The 16,902-nt window shown below is 34.4% G+C and overlaps 1 protein-coding gene across 2 annotated transcripts; it reads right to left on the bottom strand.

Moving 5' to 3' along the window:
* Positions 1-312: 312 nt before the first annotated feature.
* LOC103541737 (C-type lectin domain family 7 member A-like) lies at positions 313-16,399 on the bottom strand. Of its 2 annotated transcripts, XM_008508612.2 has the most exons (7): positions 16,275-16,399; positions 14,384-14,483; positions 14,020-14,103; positions 9,653-9,760; positions 8,896-9,047; positions 3,428-3,534; positions 313-600 (listed from the first exon to the last, which is right to left on the bottom strand). In XM_008508612.2, exons 2-7 carry the CDS (start codon positions 14,472-14,474, stop codon positions 474-476), a joined length of 669 nt encoding a protein of 222 aa, XP_008506834.1. In that variant the 5' UTR covers positions 14,475-14,483; positions 16,275-16,399; the 3' UTR covers positions 313-473. The 2 variants fall into 2 exon arrangements, with proteins under 2 accessions (XP_008506834.1, XP_070475186.1); XM_070619085.1 differs by lacking the exon at positions 14,020-14,103.
* Positions 16,400-16,902: the final 503 nt, after the last annotated feature.

The raw sequence follows: 16,902 nt of genomic DNA on the forward strand, positions 1-16,902 counted from the left end.
ATAAACTTATTTTTTGGATTTATTTAATTTTATTTTATAGGAGCTGGTCCAGTGGCATAGTGGTAAGTTCGTTTGCTCCACTTTGGCAGCCTGGGCTTTGCAGATTCAGATCCTGGGCACAGAACTATATACCATTTGTCAAGCCATGCTGTGGCAGCATCCCACATGCAGAATAGAGGAAGATTGGCACAAACGTTAGCTCAGGTACAATCTTCCTCAAGCAAAAAAAAAAAAAAAGAGGAAGATTGGCAACAACAGTTACATCAGGGCCAATCTTCCTCACAAAAACTAAAATAAATTTAAAAAAATGCATTTCATATAAAACTTCTTGTTTTATTCTTGCTCAGGTATGTTTTGAGAGATCACAGTTCTTCGTAAATCATACATACTTGACTAAGTTGAGGGAATATCCTAAGTTTTTTCTAATAGCTATTAAACAATGAAAATATTAAGACATTGATTATAGTCATTTTTTAATTATCAAGACACGTAAACTTCTTTTCACAAATGAAATGAAACTCTTGAGTACAATCAGTGGTAGTAATACTTGCTGACTTGATGTGTCCACATTTTGCATTAGGTGTAGTCTGTTGAAAATTCCTGCATCAGAGAACATATTTATTTTAGAAAGTCATTCCTTAAGGCAAAATTTGATTATCACAAATTTAAAATATATGTATGTAATTATTTCAGTGAGCATGAAAATCTTGTGACAGATATATAGCTATAAAAATATAAAGTGTAATTGTATCTAAAACACATGGAAATATTGCCAACTGACAATGGAGCTAGGGAAGGAGTAGAAAGGATAGTATCAAATAGGATGTATACATAAATTAGATACCTATATTTGAAAGATTCTTTTGAGACTTCTGAAACTTCTGAGAATTGACTAAATACAATAAATTTATTATGTGACACCTTGTAACTAGATATAAAAATATTTCCAGTTTCCCATGATCCAGATTAATGGGCATAGAACATGAGTCTCCTATGTTAGCTTTAGTTTATGTATGGAAAGTGCTTATTTGCATTTAAAACAAGAGTGTACCTTTTTTCCACTGAGCCTAATGTCTTCCACACCAAACAAAGCAATAAAATTTTGTGAAATTGAGGAGTGAGAATAGGAAACACGGATTTTAAATTATGGGGCTAAGATGCAACACACAGAAGAAAATGTTACTTACTTTGAATTTCCACCCAAATGTTCATGAATCTAACTGATAGCTATAATTTCAAGTAACAAAATTATCAGTGGGAAGTAACCAATCTTCTAAATTCTGCTTGTTATTTCAGTAGAACTCTTAAGGTATCCTGTTATCCTACGTGCTCTTTCATGGTTTTCCTCTTATCTCTATAATGACTTGTGTCAGTAATGTTTTCTGGTTATCCTCATCTCTCCAATATCTTAAACATTTGGGTGTCCAAGGGCTCAGGCCTTAGATTTCCTGATGATCACCTCCAGCCTCATGGTATTGACACCGTCTATACATTCATATGTACTAAGTTTGCATTCCCAGCACAGACCTCTCATCTGAACGTCATAATCATGTAGCAAAATGCTCATGTGATATCCCAGTAGAGATCTAAATGTTTAAGAGATTTATGAAATATATCTAAACTGAACTTCAGAAATTCCCCATTAGAGTTAGTGACAACATCATTTTTACAATTTCTGGACCAAAAACCTTGGAACCATCCTTGACTTCTCTGTCTCCCACACATCTTTGAAATACGTTTAGAATCTGGCCATTTTTCACCAGCACCAATCCTGTCAATCTTCATCGAGACACCGTCATCTCTCACCTGCATGACTTCAGCTAAGCTCCCTGCATCCTAATTTATACTGCCCCCCTCCACACACACACAATCTAATCTCATCAGAGTACCCAGAGTCAATCTTCAGAACAGGAAGACTGCATTTGTCACTCCTCTCAAAACTCTCCAATAGCTTCTCATTACACTTACCAAAAAAATCAAAGTTTTTACAATGACCCTTGATGTCTTCATGCTTTCTCTCTCGTTACCTTTCTGACCTACTTCTCTCCCCCCGCTCACTTTGCTCCAGCATCACAGGCCCTCTTGCTTTTTCCTCAAGCATGCTAAATACACTCCTTCCTCAAGCTATTTGCACAAGCTATTTTTCCTGCTAGGATGCTATCCCAACAGGTAACCCACATAGCTTACTCATTCAAGTCCTTGTAGAAACATCACTGTCTCAAGGAGGCTGTCTCTGACCACCCTGTTTAAAACAGTGAAATCTCCTACTCTTACCTACAAACACAGAAAAGTACTTTGTTATATAACAAGTAAGGGACTGACTATCACTCCATAGCATTTCTCATCTTCTGATATGCTATATAATTAACTGGGCATATTTGGATTTTCATCATTCACCCCCACCACAACTCTCATCCCTTTACTGGATTTAAGATCCATAAGAGCAGAATATCTTTGAATGTTTATTCAATGCTATGGCTTCAGTTCCCAGAATAGTGCATGGCACATTATGGGCACTCAATCAACAGCATGCTAATTAACCCATTGATAGTAGTTCATATTGTCCTCCATGTTACTTAAGTTTAATTATAACAGGGATTTTTTCTTCATTTTCTAAACTAATTTCCTTACATCAACCAACTAATGAGAGAGAACTACCAGGAGTATATAAACTTGTAAAAAATAATGGCAAGAGTGGTATTGATTACCACATTAGATATTCAAGATTACTAAATGATTGATTTGGAAATGGATCTTTCTTTAGTTCTTAAATGACACCCAGTAAACAGCTACAAATTTCACTTAGATGGAGGGCCAGGTTTAGATAAAACTTTTTTTTTAAGGAAGATTAGCCGTGAGCTAACTGCTGCCAATCGTCCTCTTTTTGCTGAGGAAGACTGGCCCTGAGCTAAAATCTGTGCCCATCTTCCTATACTTTATTTATGGGATGCCTACCACAGCACAGCTTGCCAAGCAGTGCCATGTCCACACCAGGGATCTGAACCGGTGAACCCCAAGCCACGGAAGCAGAACGTGTGAACTTAACTGCTGTGCCACTAGGCTGGGCCCTAGATAAAACTTTTATTTCATCACTATATTTTTATTCTTTCATCCAACTATATCTGTCAAAACAACTACTATCATGGAATATACAAGAGAAAGATACAAAAGCAAAATTATATTTTACTGTGTTTGGAAGGAATCTCCATTAAAGAGCATGGAAACAAATAATGGTCTTTGGATCTGATTATTTGGGGCCTGAGATTTGCAGCCACCTATCCGAGAAGTGAAATCAAGTGGAATTAATGATGGAGCCTAATCCCCAATAATCTTATCCTGTTCTTGACCTCTTCTCTATGAATCAGTTACTGAGGAAAAAACAAAAAACAAAAAAAAACAGAGGGGAGGCTATGAAATGAAAACTTACAGTTTCCGAGATGGTGCTGAGCCATCCTGCCACATCCAGGGATGATTAGCTCCTTTTCTATGTAATCCAATCCAATGTTTGTATTTTATCTTTGATTGAATGAAGATCTGTGGGAAAATGAGAACTACTGGTATTATTCAAATTCCCTTATGATAAATGAAGCAGGCACTAATTTCTCTATTGTGCAGAGAAGAGAGGGAAGTGGAAAGGCCTCCATAATAAGTCACCCAAGACTTTGCTTTGTGACTGAATGAAAGGTATTAAGAAAGGGATGTAACAGACTTTTAAAAATGTCTCCACCTGGGGGCCAGCCTGGTGGCATAGTGCTTAAGTTTGCATACTCTGTCTTGGCAGCACAGTATTCATGAATTCAGATCCTGGGCAGAGACCTACACACCACTCATCAAGCCATGCTGTGGCAACATCATACATACAAAAAAGCAGAAGATTGACACAGATGTTGGCTCAGGACCAAGCTTCCACACCAAAAAAAAAAAAAAAAGAAGAAGATCTCACCCTATAATAGAATAGATAGGTAAATGTGACTGCACTAAACTTAGAATTTCTCTTTATCAGAAAACATCTTAAAGAACACGAAAAAACAAGTTTCAAATATGGAAATATTTGAAGTACTTTAAAGAACAAAATATTTTTTTAAATCAATAAGAAAACCAAGTTATCCAATTGAAAAATATGGGCAAAAATCAAAACCAGTGATTTCACATGAAATAAAATATATAGGCAATAAATTTGGAAACGTACCAAGCTGACTTGAGGTCAGAGAAATGCAAATAAAGGCTACAAGGATGTATTTTACAACCATTCAATTGGCATAAATTAAAAACGTCAACACCAAATTGGAGGGATGATAGAGGTCAAAGAAATATCTTTAAAATTGTTTCAAGAATTATGCTAAAAAATAATTTGGTGATCCAGCCCTGTGGCCTAGCAGTTAAGTTAGGTGCATGCCAATTCAGTGGCCCAGGTTTGGTTCCCTGGCATGGACCTATACCACTCATTGGTGGCCAGGCTGTGGCAGTGACCCACATACAAAATAGAGGAACACTGGCACAGATGTTAGCTCAGGGAAATCTTCTTCAAGCAGAAAGCAGAGGATTAACAACAGATGTTAGCTCAGGGTAATCTTACTCCACAAAATTTTAATAATAATAATAATTTGGAATTATCATAGAAAATTGAGCTTTTATATACCCTATTACCCAATGCTTCTACTCTTTGCGTGATTTGTGATGAAAAGAAGAGACAATACATGGGAAAATCTTGCACAGCAATTTATGTAACAATGTGTAAGGAAGGATCATCCAAAACAATAAAAACTGGAAACAACCCACATTCCTGTAGAGAATGAGTAAAATCTCTCCATGCAGTGGAATATTACACAACATTGAAAATGAAGAAACTAAAATTACAAGTTTTAAAATGCACAGTGTCATTTATTTGCTGTGTAAACTGAAGCAAATAAACTTCCTTGAGCATTGTCCTTATCTATGAAATGGGAACCATAATATCTGTTTCCAAGATTTTCTGAACTACAAGAATGCATTCAAAGTATCTGAAACACATTTAACATAAAATATCATTAATTATTTGTCATTATTCTTTCCAACTGGTATATTTTATTTACATCAAATATCCTTATGAATGCAAATATGAAGCAATAAACTAATTTTATTTCCTAAAATCAATGTATTTATTTTCTCTTTCAAACACACTCCAATATTTATCAGTATAATTACATTACACAAGAGGAAAATCATAATAGTTTACGTTTTACTGCCTAGAAAAAACATAAAGGTATTACAGAACCATGTCAAATGAATACAGTAAAGTTGCAGGGTACAAAATCAACATAAAAAATCAATCATGTTTCTACACACTAATAACGAAATAGCAGAAAGAGAGATCAAGAATACAATCTCATTTACAATCACAACAAAAAGAGAAAATACCTAGGAATAAATTTAACCAAGGAAGTGAAAGACCTGTACACTAAAAACTATAAAACATTGTTGAAAGAAATTGAAGAAGACACAAAGTAACGGAAAGATATTCCATGCTCATAGAATGGAAGAGTTCACATTGTTCAAAAGTCCATACTTCCTAAAGCAATCTACAGATTCAATGCAATCCTATCAAAGTCTTGACAACATTTTTCACGGAAATAGAACAAAGATTCCTAACATTTATGTGGAACAACAAAAGATCTTGAATAGCCAAATCAATCCCTAGAATAAAAACAAAGCTGGATGTGTCACACCCTCTGATTTCAAAACATACTACAAAGCTATAGTAATCAAAACAGCACAGAACTGGAAGAAAAACAGACACAGAGATAATCAGAACAGAATTGAGAGCCCAGAAATAAACCCACACATCTATGCACAGCTAATTTTCAACAAAGGAGCCAAGAACATACAATGGAGAAAGGAAAGTGCCTTCAATAAATGCTGTTGGGAAAACTGGACAGCCATATGCAAAAGAATGAAAGTAGACTACTGTATTACACCATACACAAAATTAACACAAGTGGATTAAAGACTTGAATATAAGACCTGAAACCATAAAACTCCTAGAAGAAAACACTCTTTGACACTGGTCTTAGCAGTATCTTGTTGAATACCATGTCTCTTCAGGTAAGAGAAACAAAAGAAAAAATAAGCAAACAGGACAACACCAAAGCAAAAAGCTTTTTCATAGCAAAGGAAACCATCAACAAAACAAAAAGACAACCTACAAGTGGGAGAAGATAGTTGTAAACCATATATGCAACAATGAGTTAATATCCAAAATACATAAAGACCTCATACAACCCAACAACTGAAAAGAAAGAAATTTGATTAAAAAATGAGCAGAGGATGTGAACTTATAGTTTTCCAAAGAAGATGTACAGATGGCCAGCAAGCACATGAAAAGATGTTTAACATCACTAATTATTAGGGAAATGAAAACCAAAAACCCAATGAGATATCACCTCATGCGTCAGAATGGCTATTATTAGAAAGACAAGAGATAACAAGTATTGGAGAGGATGTGGAGAAAAGGGAACTCTCATATACTGCTGGTGGGAATGCAAACTGATGCAGCTATGGAAAACAGTATGGAAATTCCTCAAAATATCAAAAATAGAACTACCATATGATCCAGCTATGACACTTCTGAGTGTTTATCCAAAGAACACAAAAACATTAATTCAAAAAGACATATGCATGGGGCTGGCCCCGTGGTCGAGTGGTTAAGTTCGTGCACTCCACTGCAGGCAGCCTAGTGTTTTGTTGGTTCGAATCCGGGGCGCAAACATGGCACTGCTCATCAAACCACACTGAGGCGGCGTCCCACATACCACAACTAGAAGGACCCACAACCAAGAATATACAACTATGTACCGGGGGTGCTTTGGAGAGAAAAAGGAAAAAATTAAAAAAAAAAAAAAACTACTTTAAAAAAAAAAAAAAGACATATGCACCCTTGTGTTCATTGCAATAGCCAAGACTTGGAAAGAACCTAAGTCACCATCAACAGATGAATGACTAAAGAAGATGTGGTGTATATACAATGGAATACTACTCAATCTTAAAAAAGATGAAATCTTGCCTTTTGCAACAACATGAATGGACATTGAGGGTATTATGCTAAGCAGAATAAGTCAGACATAGAAAGCCAAATACTACATGATTTCACTCATACATGGAAGATAAACAAACCAGCAAACATGTAGATACAGAGGACAGATTGGAGGTTACCAGAGGGGAAGGGGTGATGGAGAAGGGTGAAAAGGGTAAAAGAGAACATTTGCACCATGACGGAGGGCAATTAAACTTTTGAGTGAACACAATGTATCCTACAGAGAAGTGAAATATCACGAAGTATATCTGAACTTTATATAATGTTATAAACCAATGGCACCTCAATAAAACAATAAATTTTATCTGTGTGTATATAAATATATATATATATATATATATATACACACTTCACCTTTTCTAAGTCTCTGAAGAAGTACTAAAATTAAATGTCCATTAATTCTTTGATTCACATTTTTTGCTAGATGTCAGAGGTATACATAAATGTATAAAAGTCAAAACCTGCTTTCAAATATCAGTGGATTTAAGTCACTGCTTTAATTACATTCTTAGGCTTTGTAAAGCAGCAAAAGACTGAAAAGCCTAAACCAGTAGTATGAGAGTTATGCTGCTCAACAAAGTCTGTTGCAGGTGTTGTGGAGTGTGTCAGTATTCCAGATTTACATACTGATAGCAAAGTTATCATGAAATCAGATAAGAGAGTATGAGGCCTATCTATTGCTCTAATCAATAGCAAAATTTACCAGAAATTTCAAGGGAGATAGAATAGTTTATAGAAACACAGGGATGACAGATATAAGCACTTCCACTGAAACTCTGAAGTTCAGAAACTTCAGTGGCAGGAGTAAAACTGAAGTGAACAGAATTGGAAATTACAAAGAAAAGTTGGATTATAAATAATGTTAATTTCCTGAGAGTAGACAAAACTCATATCATTTAGGAATTGATTAATAACAACTGAGGTTGAAATTGATCAAGCTACTTATCAGCTACATCTGGATTTTTGTATTTCTTTGACTTCATATTCTACTATTCATTCATTTTTATAGTAAAGAGTGATTTATTCATACTACTATTTTAATAACATAAGAATTCTATACATAAGAAAACATAGGGTTTTTAACTCATTCTTCATAAGACACTAATAGAAATGTCATTGCTGAGACTAAATATTATAAATGCAATTCAGTGCCTACATTGAATCACCAGAAGGAAAAATACAGAATCTGTTAGATTGGCTTTCTATTCCCCAATTTTATAAGTACTGGCAAATTTGGTCTAGATTTCCTCTCCTAGAAGACAGAAGCTTCCTCTCTCGTTCTGAATTATGACTGAAACAAAAATTCGTCTTTGAAGAATCATTCCAGCTATATTTATTCTCTCTATTTTTCATTCTATATTCCCACGGCAGGAAAGTGAGAGATTCATCCTCCCTTAGAACTGTGATGCCTCCCAAATATTGATGGGAGAAGACTAGAACTCAGTACAATGAGACGCTGTCTCTTTTAGACTGCTCATATCATTGAAGGAAGATTTTCTTTTGCCCTGTAGTAGCACCAAGAGGCTAAAATCTCAACAGTCTGATGTATACCAAAATGTAAAGATGCAGCACATATAATAAAAAGACTGAAAGTTATTCCATGGCGTCCACAGTAAAGCTATATCTCTTGTTTTAAAACAACGATTCTTCCAAGATTTTGTTGCACCTGTGTCCCCTCCTCTGCAGGTACATCAGCTCCAGAATGTACAAGTGCTTCAACCCAAATCAGTCAAATAATATTGGAGCGAAATCTAACCGATTATCCTAACTCAAGACATATGAACCTCTCATAAAGCACCTGCTCAGGTTTGATAAAGTGAACATACCTGCTCCTCTTTGTCATCAATCTTAATGAGACTGGAACCCAGGCCTTGGCATGATGTCTTACTCTCATCCCAAGTTTTCTCTTCTTTTGAAAAATAGTAACAGTTTTTTCCACAGCAGGACCATTTTTCTTGACAGGTGTCATAGTCTTTACCTTGAAAACGAAAACCACCATCATCTACAACCCCAAGACCATTTAGAGTACCTGTAATTTCTACGTATTTCATTGCTTACTTCAGACTGAATACCAGAGAATAGGTGATGTCCCTGTATCCCAAAAGTCTACATTAGGAATAGCTCTTCTGCCAAATTCTGCAGGTAAGAATACTGTTGAGCTAGATGCTGCCTCTGACAGACCCAAGGCCACTGTGAAGATGGCCCTGAGAAATCTTGACTTCTCGAGTACAAACAAACTGCAGCAATATGGAGCAGTTCTCCGCAGGAAGAAGCCCATCAAAGTGAATATTGGGAATGGTATTAATTCCAAGAGATCTATACTGGGGAAAAATCATCCACAAGCATAAAATAGTCAAATAATCAAATCAATACAACAATATAATAGGGGCTTGTTACTTTGTGAATGTCGTGTTCAATTAGCTATAACAAATAAAATGAATTTGGTGAGAAAAGGTGAGCAAAATTAAATGTCCTGACAAAGTTCAATGAAAAGTTTTAAAATTACATATTGAAATAGGACAGAAGGGGATAATTCCATGAAAAAATATCTGTAAACTGTCAGCTTAAGTATTTAGTACATACCGGTACTACTTGGCAAAACTGAGTGATTTTCAACATCTAGTGAGGAAGTATTTTTTTCTTTTGCGTCTTTCATATCTCTTCTTTTGCCCTCAGAAGAGTTCCAAAAATCTTCAATCCATATTAAAAAATTAAGATCATGAATGGTTATAATACATCACTTTATTATGATCATTTCGTCTAATTCTAAATTACAAAGTAAATGATGTTGACTAAACGGAAGTACAGTCAGAGAAAATGCAAGGTTAAAATATTTTCAAATGGAAGAACTTAAAATGGATTTTTATATATAACTATATATTATGTTTTAAAGTATGTAAAACAGTGATACACATTTATAAAGGGGAAAATATAAACTGAAAATAAGAAAAATACTAACTGATTTTTATGTTATAAAATTTTTATGTTATAAAGATTTCAAAGTTTGTGAAATTTAGTACTCAGTATTTTATTTAGTATTTGGTATTTGCATTTAGAGCTAAACAAAAGGATTTGGCTCTGTTCAGTATAAATTTATAGTGGAGTCAATGAGTATACAGGGGAAAGATCTCAGACAGCTAGTTCTAACGTGCAAAAAGAAAGTCAAAAACCTCTGAGAGATATAGAAACCTCTTCCAAAAACTCTTGAATAAAAAATGTAAGAACATGAAATGTATGGCTCTTTAAATGTATGAACATTTTTAAAAAATCCATCGAGGATTTCTGACACAACTGAGAATCTTCTTTTCAAATTCTGCCACCACCCACCATCATTTAGCCAAATTCAATGTCTACTTGTAAAAATCAAACAGCACCAATTGCACAGTCTCCTAATGCCCTCAATTATAGTGTATAGAATTATTGCTTCAATTCAGCAATTCTTTCCAAAGTTCATATTCTGGACCTGATTTAAAAAGACACGTCCAGACATCTGTTTCCTAAATACTACCATTTACTGTGATTAATCAATTCCCTTCTCCTTTTCTTTTTGTCTATCCAACGCCATTTAATAGACAAGTAATTTTGGCAGGGCCTCCAACAATCGTGCAACACAGTCTTTTTGCACATCTGAAAATAGCCAACTCTGAAACACTCTATCACTGGCCATCTCATCTCCACACAAGCTTCTGGAAGTCAAATGACAAAAAGTCACAAAACTGTCAGATACAGATTAATGTTCATCACCATTTCGCTCCTCAGTACTACGCAGTATACTTGAAACACATCCTTTTCTCAGTTCAACAACTATTTCAAGTATTTAATCTTTCCCTAAATTATCTAGTGTACTTCTGACTCTCTCTCTCTCAGAAGATGACCTCATCTGCTACTCCACATAGAAACAGTCACCATCACGCATAAGTTCCCCTCTCCTTCTCGTTTCTCCTCCTATGAAAGCACAGATATCCATCAATCCATCTCAGAAAAAATATTGCATCCCATTGAACAAATCTGAAACTCTCACCCCTAGTCTGCATTTCATCCACTATTGCATCTTTAGTAAACATAATCTCCTATTATTCTATTTCTCTCCTGAATCCTCAATAATTTCACTCTAATGTTTCCTTCTGTTGCATATGATCATCTCAAATTACCTTTTCCACAAAAATTCTTATCCTTTATTTTCCATATCCTTTATAACAGAGTTGTTTCTTTTTAGCTTTTAGATCTTGTGTGCCAGGATAAGATTATTCATAATCTCTTCTTCATGAGACACTCTCAACATTGCTCAAAGAAGCTTTTCTCATTTATTTAATGAGTCAGTTTGTTAATTAGTTACCCAAAACTGCAGCTATGACCTTAACCATTACATTTATCTGTTTTTATATTTCACTCCATTCCGTCCTCCTGCCTCTCTCAAACTGTGCAACTGAAACCCGTTGAAATTGCTCCCTTGATACATTTTATATACAGTTTTAGTGTTTCTTTATGTATTTCCTGAAATTGTACTATTTTATTTGCTTTTAACTTGTTAACCTGATACAAAGATATTCTGGTATAGAATCATTTTTGAAATTTACTCTTTTTCATTTCATATTATCTTGCTAAGATTCATCCACAGTGTTGCGTTTCACTGTAGTTCATTTGTTTTGATTGCTACATAAATTCCATTTTGTGAATAAATTACAGAGATTTTACTCTCCCATTAATGGTTTTTTGTGTAGTTCAGAGATGTTTGATACTGTGAAAATCACTACTATGAACATCCCTGTAGATGTGTCTAGCTGTACGTGTGCAAGGATTTCGTTTGGATATGTACCTGGCATTAGAATTGCTGAATCAAGTTCAGCTTTAGAAGATAATACCAAACTGCTTTAGAAAGTAGTTTATCCATTTATATTCCTTTTAACAGTGTATGAGATCATGTGGTTCCACATACTTTCAAAACTTGGTAAATTTTTTGCTTAGCCTTAATTTTAAAAGTAATTTTCTATGTTTACCGTCTCTGCTTCCTAATCTTCAAATAAATTTTAGCCATTGCAATCTGGCTTCAACCATCCCCACCATTCCACTGAATCTACTCTAACAAATATCATTAGTGGCCTTTCCCTTGCCAAACTTAACAAGCCATTATATTTTTTTCAATTATATGACTCAATCTCCCTGTACTATTTGGAACCATTGACTATCTTTAGCTTACTCTCCATGATGGCATACTGTTTTGGACTCCATCATACTTGTCTAACCAAAGCATCATTTTTTTTCACCATTTACTCATCTTTCACCTACTTCTAAATGTTGATTTATCCTAATAATCATAATCTACTCACCCTGTTTTAACAAGGCTTTCCATTGTCTGGCTTCTATATTCCTCTACCATGTCTTCAAATACTTGTTATATTACTTGATGGATCAACAATTCCTGTCTCTAATATAGGCATCGCTCTTGATCCCCAGACACTTACTCCTACCATATACATGCTGATGGTCTATATGTACTTCCAAAAGTTCACTCTGGATACACAGACCAATCTCTTGTCGTCAGCACTGATGTGTCACAAGTGCATCAGTCTTCACCATTATTAACACACACACACACACAAAGTCATAGCCTAACGTTCGTCTCATGTTTTCGATAACATTTAATGAAATATATTCACCAAGGTGTGTAAGCCTGATACGAAATGGTATCACTGATTCCCTTCTCTCCCTTACCCATTCAATTAAACGCATATTCTAGCAATTCTACATCTTCAACAATTTTCAAATATGTTTCCTACCCTTCATTACTTCTTTCATGACACTAAATCACACAGCCATTGTCAGTAACCCTGATTCTTGAAAAAATCTCTTATCATGCCCTCCCCACTCACTTTATCATCTACTCAGACTGATATTTCCAAAATCCATATCTGCTCATGTGACATGAGTCATGTTTTCCCCTCACATAAAATTTTCTAACAATTTCCTTTCTTTTTAGGGCAAATCTAAAATTTCTTAATATGGTACAAAAGATTCATGAAATTGTGTATTTAGCCAAACCTGTCTCTAGCCACTTTTTTAATTTGCCTAGAAACTGAAATTCTTCTAAAATATAAATCTGTTCTTTTTTCATGTTGTTCTCCACTTGAATGAGTCTTCTCTACCCTGAACCTCCTGACTCATTCCTAACTGTCCTTTGCATCATATCAATGATTATCTCCTACAAAAGTGCTTTCTTGACCTCAGCATGTTATATGCCATTCATGTGGTAGCTTCATGCCATTAGCCTAGCACCAGTAATATTTTATTTTAAAAACTGGTTCATGTAAAAAGAAATCTTCCCCCTTAAACTGAAGTCATTGACAGCTGACATTTTTAAAATTTCTGTATCGTTGCTACCATAAATAGTTCCCGATCCATAGAAGATACTCAAAATTGTTTGCAAAATGAGTGAACCAAAGAATTAATAATCATCAGGAAAAAGATGTTGAAAGCCAGTGTTGTGTGCAAATTTTTAAAAATTGACATGAAATATATCAAAACCGATGGATAACATTTAATGATATAGAAAATAGATCGAGTTTATTTTCCTTTGTGATTTAAGGAGTATCTCAGTATTATAAGGAATGTAATATTCAAATAAAGATTCCTCCAGTTCTCGGGTCATATGGAAAACCTCATTCTATGTGCAAAATAAGTTAGAATATATATGTAAACCTTACTGTACATATCAGCAAAATTTTTGTGCTGTTACAGTTGTCACATTATTTTGTGTGGCATAAAATCTAAGTGATGGCAAAATAATAAAATCATCATCATCGTCGATATCATCACCAATACCATCATGACTACTAATATTTTTATAGAATTTATAGTTTACAAAGGTTCAGCAGAGGTTCAATAGTTATAGTACCTCATTTTTTTATCTTGGTTCACTGTTCTCATAAGAAATGTGTGTACCTGATACTCACACATATATCCTAAGCCTGTGATAGCCAGCAGGAGAAAAAAACATATGATTCCCAGGATTATTGCAACACCACGCCATGGAAATTCTGTACAAGATCAAAAAACCAAAATATATACAAATCATTGAGCATAGCAAAACTCTGAATTTGACCAAAATGGAAATTTATTCTGGAGTTAAAGTTAGTATCAGTATTTATTGTGATCACATATCTCATTGAACATTACATATAAATATACCCCTCAGTATATAAAGAACTAGGCATATAATATAAATATATATGGATACAATTATCATGATTTCATTTTTTCTTACTTGACATTATAATGTTTTCAGAAAACAGGAAAACAAACGGAAAAAAACTTTACCTCCTTTTTTGCGTGTTGGATGTCTTTTGTTTCTCTGTTTCTTTGAATATGGGAGTTTCAGTTCCGTGTATGTCACTCTCTCCTCGCTCATTTCTGAGGGCTGCAGGCAAAGAATACAGCAAGAGTCTTTTGCAATGCTTAATAAGGTATAAATAATAACATTGAAAATGACAACATTCATCATGAACGAATAGGGAGAGCTAAATGAACGATAAGTAGGAGAGTCTGAAATAAGTGATTTAAAGTAACCATTTATCTGGGAATATCAGGAAAAATGATTTAAATTTCGCTTTGTGATGCCTTACAACAGAGGTCTTACACAATTAAATCATGGTCCATTACAGTTTATGGGCATGTCATGTTAAGCTTTCACTGTTTTTAAAGTGAATTCATTGCCACAATTTAAAAATTGATATATTTCATACTCATGAAGAATCTAGATATATATCTTCTCTTGAAAAATTATCTTTGGTCACTTAGTGCCTGTATTATGCCCAAACGGCAACTATATTCTAACACTAAATAAATAGAGTAAGCCCCCTTTAGGAAGGACAAACAGATTCCAATGTGATAAACCTGCCAACCAGCCATATTGCCTTATGCCAGACCCCATTCAGTTGTTTATATTACCCCTTGAAACTTACAGTCACTGGAGTCATGACTTCTCTCTAAGAGTGTGAGAAGAATGCAGGTATCATGAGATTCAAGGAAAGGGGGTTTAGAAAGTGACATTAAATGAGCAAAGCATAACTTGTAATTCTAACGACAACGCTGCACAGTGATGATTTTTCTTCAATTAATACATGAGGAAAATGAAGTCTCAAAGCATATAAATACTATCCCTAATTTCAGACAGCCAGTAAATGATTGTCTTTGGTTCAAATAAATAGACATAAAATATATATTGAAGTATATTTTATATACAAATATGTAGTATACAGAAATATAGGTTTAGTTGACATATATATTATGCATAGTTTATTTATTTCTACTTATCCAAAAATATTATCCTTCACTTACACTTAGCTTATAAAAACAATATTTTTACAAAAATACATAATAACCTCTCTCCTGGAAATATAAATAAATAGTGATTAAAAAGGAGAAACATTTTTCCCAAAATAATATTTTTGGTAACTCTGTAGAAAGAACCAAATAACTGTTCTTCCTAAATGGATTTGATTCTTGGGTTATTAAAATAACTAAATATTTCACCACTTAATTACTTCATAATTTGAGGAAACTTGAATAATCATTAATGATGATAAAATGTATACACTACCATTTGTTTTTCAATAAGTACTCTGTCTACCACAATGCCAGATTATAAGATAAATCTTGTTTTAAGGTCATGTTTTCCTAGGTAATTAGTTTTTGTTTAGTTATTTTTAAATTGAATGTCTGCATACCAAAGCAAGAAAACACATTTGTAAAATAAAAGTAGATTTATTTTGATAGAAAAATAATCATATTATCAAAGCATTGAAACTTTTCCTATTACATTTCAGGATGAGGGAATTTAAGCTTTGGATATTCATTGCTAACCAGTTAGGTAGCACCCATAGAAGAGAGAGAAAAAAACAAAGATTTATATCATCTAAAAAAGAATTAAATATTCCCCAAAACGTCTGAGGATTTTTAAAACATCATATTCTGCATAGCAAATATTTTGACCCACTCTAATTCTGATCCATTCCTGTCTTTACCTGTAAAATAAAGTTAACATTAGATATTAACTAACATGATCCCAAGATCAGTTATTTTCTGCAACCGTCCAAAGCCCTCCCAGCTTTCTCCATAACTTCCCCACAGCAAATCCTACTTTATCCCTCTGAGCTCAGCAGTGTCACAGCAGAGACTTAGGCCACACACCCACACTGGCCGATGATACCTGCGTCTATGCCCTGGGATTTCACCAGCTGGAGAAAAATCTTGGTCAGAAACACGGCTAGATGTGCTGGCTCTGCGGGCCTTTCACCTCTGCTTTGAGACTAGGAGGCACTTGTTGATATGAAGGATCGATTCTCAGAGAGATCATGTCAGAAGAAAGATAACCAATGATCGCATGACATTAGATATTCCCACACAGAAGTTTTCTGCTAGTCTCAGTATCTCGTTTACTCCTACACTCTGTGTCACACTAGTGTCACAGAGAACTGAAACCCCAAATTTTATGGTCATTTTGTGGATCAGTTCAAACCTGCACTTTAGCAGTTACCATAAAGCTCGAAAAAGTTGCCATCCCGGAATCTCATGAACTTAAGCGAAGAACAAAATTCAAAAAGTTACAAAAATAAAACAGGAAATATTCATACTCTACCTGGAATGATCCATACATTTTTTCCTTTTACAGAATGAAGGTAAATCTTCAATTGTTATATATATGATAAAAATAGATAAATGACAAAAGGTGCATAAACATTGGCCTGCATTTTTAACAAATATACTCAGGATATCCAGTTCGCTTTATAGATTACAGTAAATATAAATACATACACTACTGGGTTGACTGATGCAAA

This window comes from Equus przewalskii, chromosome 5 (assembly GCF_037783145.1).
Source record: "Equus przewalskii isolate Varuska chromosome 5, EquPr2, whole genome shotgun sequence".
Taxonomy (NCBI): domain Eukaryota; kingdom Metazoa; phylum Chordata; class Mammalia; order Perissodactyla; family Equidae; genus Equus; species Equus przewalskii.